At 57.5% G+C, this 7,549-nt stretch overlaps 1 protein-coding gene across 1 annotated transcript in view; it reads right to left on the bottom strand.

Moving 5' to 3' along the window:
- Positions 1–1,958: 1,958 nt before the first annotated feature.
- The window catches only part of TMEM132E (transmembrane protein 132E), a 53,610-nt gene continuing 48,019 nt past the window's right edge, over positions 1,959–7,549 (bottom strand). Inside the window, exons 7-9 of the mRNA XM_033091648.1 lie at positions 6,060–6,348; positions 4,987–5,178; positions 1,959–4,079 (exon numbers count right to left, since the gene is read on the bottom strand). Of these exons, the coding sequence (XP_032947539.1) occupies positions 3,030–4,079; positions 4,987–5,178; positions 6,060–6,348 (1,531 nt within the window). The 3' untranslated portion in view covers positions 1,959–3,029. The remainder of the gene's footprint in view (positions 4,080–4,986; positions 5,179–6,059; positions 6,349–7,549) is intronic.

The raw sequence follows: 7,549 nt of genomic DNA, 5'->3' as shown, positions 1-7,549 counted from the left end.
GCCTGACTCCCAAATGCATGCTGAGCCCCTCCCCCACTCCCTCTGGCCTCCATATCTTTGCATATATGTGTTTGTGTTTCCCTATCACCAGGGACTCCTACTCCAGGCATGGGGAAAGCAAGTGCAGAGACATGGCGTGAAGAGGAAGCATGGCAGGCGAGCAGCCTCCAGGCCGTCACACCCACCATCCTCCCTCCCTGGAATGTCTCTGACCCCACCCTCAGGACATTCAGTTTGAGACTGTCTCCGCACTTCCTTTGTGCCCCACCAACCCAGGGCAAAACTATCATGGATAGCATCCATCATCGCAGATGACCGTGGCCAGCTGACTGGTCCATCTTCTCTGTGGGACTGGTGCTCCTTGGGGACAGGCCCAGGGTTTTGCCTCCATACTCCCCGTCAGGGCTTAGCACATAATAGGAGCTTTGTGTGTTGAATAAACTAATGGATCCATGTTTCAACAGGCCCTCCCAGGCACCCCTTCCCACACACACACATCCAAGTTGGAATATTCGTTCTGCCTTGACTCACACCTATGTCCTCTGCATCTGTCTGGAACTTGTGATTTGCCACACTGATCAAGTGGTGAGGCGGCAGAGAATAGAAAATCCCCAAATGTGGAATCGTGCGAAAGCCATTTTTAGTTTGTTTGGACGTTAGTCAGCAAACATTTGTTGAGCACTTGCCGATTCTAGTCACGTGCATCAAGAAAGAGAACTGAGACCTCCCTCTGGGAGGTCACTGGCAGGGCTTATTTGAATACGTGTCCTGGAGAGCTGGCAGGCAGAACCCCCACTGGTTCTGCCCTGGGCACTGCTTCCCTGTAGCTCCCTCCTTGCTGCTGAGCCATACCCATTCGTTGTTGCTAGCACATCTTGGGCAGAGCTGGCCAATCTCTAGTCTTCCTTTCAGGCCCACACTTTACCTGAAAATGAAGGCTGGATGTGGGAAACTCCATAGTGGAGAACCGCTATGTGCCAGGGTCTGTCTTAGGAGTTGTGTCTGCAGTTGGACACCGTGCAGAGAGCTTTACACACCTGATATCATTGAATCCTTACACGCCCCCAGCTAGATGAGTTGAGCAGCTAGGACTATGGAAGGCAGGTGTCCTTGCGTGATGGCAAGAGCATGTTGGGCCAGGTGCCAGTGCAGCTGGTCCTGCCCCTGGTCCATTCTGCAATAGATGCCGGTTGCTGTGCCTTCTCCTCTCCCCTTTCCCGGGTGGTTGCTGTAGCCACCTGTGCAGGGCACTGGAGGCCGGTCAGGCAGCCTTGGCTGGGTTTCCCCTTGGGCCAGGCGCTTCTGTGCTCCCAGGGGCTGCCTATACCTGGGAGTGTCTCCCAGGGCCAGGAGAGGCCATGTGCATACACAGGCCAGGTGTGCCTGTGAAGGGCTATGGCCCAGCCCACGGCCCTCTGGGGGGGAGGGGCACACCCCACAGCCTTCGATCTCTACTGCCTGGCTCCTGCCATGGAGACCACCAGCCTTTCCCCATCAATCCATGGAGAAAGGAGGCCTTCCTGAGAGGAAGCTCCTCTGAGAGGAGGGCTGAAGGCAGTGAAGGAAACAAGTGAGCTCAGGCGTGCTCAGCATCCTCTCTCACCTCTCTTCTTATTTTTCTGTTCCCTCTCCCCGCGCACCCCTCCCTCCTCGCATTTCTCTGGAGGCCCTGAGGCTGGCCCCTCCTTCCTGAGCCAATCACGGCAGACTCCCAGAGGAGGCACCTCTTTGTAAGGGCACATTTCTGGGTCAGCAAAGCCTTCATGCTTTGATGTGGGCATCTCCACAGCACCAGCCGTCTAAGGGGCCTGGATGTTGGAGGAGGAAGAGAAGGGCTGCAGTTGGGCTCAGTGATGTTTCCATCTCATGTCATTTAGTGCACGTGTGTGTACACGTGTGTGTGTGTGTGTGCTCATGCACGCCAGGAAGAGACAGAGTAGCCACCGTGTTGTCTGTTCTCCGGGAGCCCCCACCTCCAGTCTGGTCGCCTCCATTTATTTAAGAAAAATCCAACACAGTGGTGGGTAAAACCCGAGAGAAAAGTGGCTGTGGGATGGGGGAGGGAGACGCTCCGCTCCCTTCTTCCTTGCCCATCCCAAGGTTCTTCACAGCATTCCCTGGTGCCCTCTCTCCCCTTCCCATTGGATCCGTTTCCTGGGGGGGTCAGGGGGGAATGGGTGGCTGTCCCTGAAGAGAGGGAAGGAGTGGTCAGCAGAGCAGGAGCGGCTAAGGCGAAGTGTGGACTTTGCTATGTGGTGGGTGGGAAGCACGCAGGCCTCCCGGGACCCACGCTGACCATGGCGCTGTGGGCGTGGCCTGGCTGGGGGTGTACGGAGGACTCCGCCCCCTTTAGGTTCCTGCCCGCAGTCCTTGAGGGCAGAAGAGGAAGTCCTGAACTCTCAGGAAGGTGCCCGGCTTGGCCCCAGACCCCTCTGGGGTCGGCTCCCAGGTCGTGAGAAGGGACTGGGGAGGACCCCCAAAACCAGAAGATGCTACAAGTGTCCCCCCACATCCCAAATATTTTGTCCACAGCAAGATCCTTAGCAGGGCAGGCAGCCACCACCTCCCCACCCTACAGGATGGAAATCCCTGAATAGTGGTTTAAGAAAAGTCTTTGTGCAGCTAGTGACACAAAACCCCCCAGAACCCCCCCACATAGTGGGACCACAGAGGACATGGGAGACAGGGGCGGGGCACAGTGTGAGCCCACCTGGCCCCAAGCTTGGCCTCCGTGCCTCACTCTTGGGGCAGGCAGTTCGTCTAAGAGGGGACGTTTGGAAAAGGTGGAATCAGGGCTGGAATTGCTTCCTCCTAGCAAGCTCCGGAGGCAGGAGCCCTCGACCTGCTGCGGCAGAAGAGGGTAAGAGTGTGAGGCCGTGAGAAAGACCAGATGAGGGAGGCGGCCACCCGCACAGAGCAAAGCTGCAGGGGGCCGGGCATATAAAATCCAAGCCAGCCGCCCTGGGTCAGTGTGAGCCGGAGTCCTGGCTGTGCCCCACACAGAGCCTTCCCCGTGGGGGGATGACGCCTTACGCAACCTCTTTAATTCTGCGCATGTAATTGTGCAGATCTTGGGGTGCAGCGGGCCGCGTGGTGCCAGCCACATCCCGGCAGCCCCAACCCAGGTCCTCTTCGTCCTCCTCGTCCTCTTCACCGGCGGGCACCGAGTCATAGGCCAGCTCCTCTGTGGGCAGCGTGGTGAAGGTGGTAAACTTGACCCGTTTGCGCTTGGAGGTGGGTGAGCTGGCAGGGTCCTCCGCCTGGTCCCGGGCGGAGCCACCGGAGGAACCGTCGCCCCGCCCATGCACCTGGCTCTGGACACTGGTCTGCGAACTGCCGCTGCTGTGGTGGTCGCCGTGGCAGCAGGCGGGCACGGTCTCCAGCGGGTTGCCAGTGGGCGGCGACAGCTCCCCCTGCACCCGCAGAGGCTGCCCGTTGCCCAGGAACACCCAGTGGTGAGAGTGGTCCATGCTGGTCTGGCCCTCGGGCGGGATGCGCTTGTGCCGGTAGCGCAGCACGAAGACGAAGCAGTTGATGAGGAAGACGAGGATGGCGAGGCAGAAGACGCCCAGCAGGGCGTACATGCCGATCTCCAGGTCCGTCAGCCCGCGTGGCATCTGCTGGAAGCCCGTGGGCAGTGGCAGGAAGTCTTCTGTGGGCAGCACGGCTGGACTGGCAGTGCCCGGGGCCTTGGGTGGGGGCACCGCCGTGCCTGGTGGGCCAGCTCCTCGGGCCTCGTCCTCGCCCCCACCCGGCCCTGGCTGGCTAGGTCCCGGGTAGTCGTACGTGGGGTCCTCTTCCTCCCGCCCGAAGTGCACCCGCAGGCCCACGGGAGTCGTAGCCAGAACACTCTTGCGCTTGGTTTTCTGGCAACTCTCTGAGATGGTGAGCTCGGCGCGGAGCAGTTCCCCTGCTCCCTCGGCTTCTGCCACCACCAGCGGGAAGGCCCGATCCTGGGTCACAGTAGCCACCCGCTCGTCCAGACTGCTCACCAGCAGCCCATAGTCCCGGGGGCTGTAGAGGGAGAGTGGGGCCATGGTGCCATCACTGTAGGACAGCCAGAGGCTCAGGAAGGCTTCCTGGAGGAGGAGGAGAAGGGGACAGGAGTCAGAGAGCTAGTCCTGGCTGGCTTCCTTGCTGGAGAGTGAGGTCTGTGAGGGCAGAGACCAAGGCGTCCTGGCGCCCTACAGCATTCCCAGTGCTGAAACCGTGCCTGGCAGGTGGCAGGTACTCAGGGAAAATTGTTTGAGCGGGAGTCCTCCTCTGGAGATTGTGAGGAGCGTACAAGGCACGTGAGAGCCTCCTACTGCTTCAAGAATTTCCTTGCCCACTTCCCCCTTCTCCCCTGGATGAGCTAAAGGTAAGTTCTGCCTTGGGTCTAACTCAGGTCCCTTTTGCTGCAAGCGTAACCCACATCTCTATGCCTGACCTCGGTATCCTCCCCATCAGGCACTTGGAGACTGAGAACACGTGCCTAACCCTAGTCTTCTGTGTCTGTTAATACCTTCTGAGAATCGCCCTCCCTGCAGATGAGGAAGTAGGGCCCAGAGACAAGCCTGGGTCACAGCACAAGTCCCGACTCCTGCTTTGGTGCTCAACGCCCACCTTCTCACTCCGCGTGCTCCCACTTGTCACCTTTCCACCATTGCCTGTAGCTAGTGCCCTGGTATGTCTGTGGGGGGCTGAGATGGGTGAGGGTAATTCCTGGGGGTGGAGGCAGAGGTGATGGGCCCTCTGAGAATCGGGGAGGGGGAACCCTCAGTCAGAATGTCTCAGGGCGGCAGGTGCAGAAGCGAGACCTTGGCCAGACGCCCTGTGCAGATGGCAGGGGGATGGGGTGGGGCAGGTATGCAGGGCATGGGGGTAGCTAGATCTTCCGTTACCTAAAGCTCTAATTTGGGGGACTCATGGCACAAGGGCAGGCCAGAGCCTGAAAGTCCTTCCACACCCCAAGCCCCAGGGCTGGCAGACTGGGCATCCAGTTACCTGCTTGAGGAAGCTGAGGGTCTGCTGGGCGGCCGTGGTGGCGAGGATGGTATGGCTGCTCCCTGGGCTGGGCCGTAAGGAGAGGGCAAGGCTGGCCACCACCTGGGCCTGCAGCTGTGTAATGCTGACCTTCTCCTCTGTCACCGTCAGCAGTGTTTCCCCGAGCACAGACTCCGTCAGTGGGGACACCACCTGAGGCAGAGCAGGGCAGGGGTGGGTGAGGGCCAGGAAAGCAGCACCCCAGGATCACCAACAAGGGAGGAATCCCAGTGCTGCTGGAAGACAGGCCCAGGGAATGGGGCAGGCTGGGAGGCTCTGCCTTAGGTCTGCAACTGGGAACCAGGGGCCAGGGGACAAGCAAGGGTCAGGGGCTCATAGGAGCACGGATGAGAAGGATGGGCCGAGTTTTAAGGAAAACAATAGCCCTGCACAGTGATAAATAGCAATCGATATTCCAACCTCAATGTCAGCGAGACAAAAGGGAGTGGTGGCGACTGTGGAAATGCACTAGTATTGACTCTCGCAGCTTCTTGCCAGGTGGGAAAGCAGGCCCAGTGTTGTCAGATTCATAGTTTGTAAAACCAGAAATCTGTATTTCTAAAAAATGAAAACCTTCCCAATTTTTAAATGTTGGATCAATTGTTTTGCAAACAAATAGGTCTGCAGGCAGCTTCCAGCCCATGGAGTCACTATTTACCATCTATTAGGTAAAGGATTTCTAGCCAGGCACCCAGTTGTCAAGGAGGAAGGTCAGAGTTGCGTTCCTAGACGCGGAACTCCCTCTCCTGGCCCCTTGGCTGCCGGCGCCCTCTCACCTGCTCCCCCTCATCTGCTCTCAGGGACCACACTGAGCAATGCAAGGTTCAGACGGCCGGTAATGCTTAGAGGGAGAGCCAAGGGGGAAGCCGAAGGACCTGGAACTCTGAAGGTGGAAGTTCAGGCAGAGGGGCAGGTAGGAAAGAGCCTGGCTGGCATTGCTCCCAGAGGCTGAAGCCCTGGAAATCCTGTCCTGGGAACGTCTGTGTCCTCCACCCACAGGTAAACAAGGCTCCCGGCATTGCCCTTGTGCCTACCTTGAAGGGGGTGGTGCCTGGCTCCAGGCCTGCCAGCGTGCTGCTGTCTACCATGCGTGCCACTCGGGGGTCACCCACCCGCATGAAGTTGCTGACCAGTTTGGTGACCTCCACGAGCCAGTCCGGGCCCAGCATGGTGACCACCTGGTCGGTGCCCTCGGATGACATCGTGTGGAACTGAGTGAAGACCTGCAGAGTGGCATGCTGGTACTGCAGGGTGCAGCCACGGCTGGCGCTCTGACGCCGCTCCTCTTCCTCCTCGTCCTCGTCCTCGCTATCCCGGGCTGACCTGGGTGGGGGCAGGGGTCAGGGCACCTCACCTTGCACAAGCCCCTCCCTCCCGTCCTCTCACTCTGCTGGCTGCTCCCCAGCTCCTGTGGGTGGAAGCTGTGCAAATGGCAAGCCTTCTCCCTGGCTCACTCTTTCTGTCCCTGACAAATGTAGAGGCAGGAGTCCCAGACTTTTCTCTCCTAGAAAGCACCTTTGTCTCCTAGAAACCCCCCACCCCCACCCCGGTCCCTCACGGCCTCTGTTTGGCTTCACCCATGCCTGCAAAAAGCTGGCGTCAAATCCTGACGAGTGCTGCCACACTTTTAGCGCTAAGCGTGCCCCAGGCCCTTTTCTCAGCTCTAAGCTGGAGCAAAGGGGATCCCTGTTACACAGTGCCAGAAAGCTGGGCTGAATTGTGTCCTACACTGTGTGGCAAGCAGAACTGTAAGTGACCAACCTGGGTATTTATTTAGCTGAGATTTCCAAGCAGAATGTCAGCCTGGGTCTCTCTTACTTTTTACATTATAGTAAAATGCAAGAGGAGAGAGATAAATTGAGGGAAGAACCGGTGAGCAAAAGGGAACCAGGATGGGATGATTTGGGGAATTCTCAGCCTATCCAGATTGCCAAAAATGAGAAAACCAGGTTAACTGTCAGGAAAGACTGCTCTGGAGAGAGAGAGTAAAGGGTGTAACAACTGCTTTTCTAGTGCTTAGGAGAATCAAGCCATCAGAATATTCATTCACACAGAGGGTTCTTTTAATCCTCATAACAATTTATGAGGGAACTAATTTAATCCTCATAACAATCCCTTGAAGAAGTGTTACTGTGCCCATTTTACAGATGAGGAAACTGGGGGCACAGAGAGGTTATGTAAGTAGCCCAAGGTTACCCAGCTAGTAAATAGCAGAATCAGGATTTAAACCCAGGCTGACGGGCTTCAGAGTTTACTACGTCCTCACTACTCAAAGTAGCATCAGCATCACACAGAATCTGTATTTTGACAGGCTAGGCAGGTAAATTGTGTGCCCAGTAAAGTTTGAGAGGCTCTGGTCTACACTGCCTTGTTTTTCCGAATCTCTGCAGAGTTAAACCAAGCCCAACTCTCATTTGGCTACTTGCTTCTCTCCCTAGCCCCACCCCTCCCACTCTTCCCTGCTGGCTTTTCTCTCCAGCAGTGATGAGTGGGTGAGTGGGGTGCACTGAGTTCACATGTACAG

Source organism: Rhinolophus ferrumequinum, chromosome 21 (genome assembly GCF_004115265.2).
Source record: "Rhinolophus ferrumequinum isolate MPI-CBG mRhiFer1 chromosome 21, mRhiFer1_v1.p, whole genome shotgun sequence".
Taxonomy (NCBI): domain Eukaryota; kingdom Metazoa; phylum Chordata; class Mammalia; order Chiroptera; family Rhinolophidae; genus Rhinolophus; species Rhinolophus ferrumequinum.
This window is presented reverse-complemented; position numbering and strand designations above follow the sequence as displayed.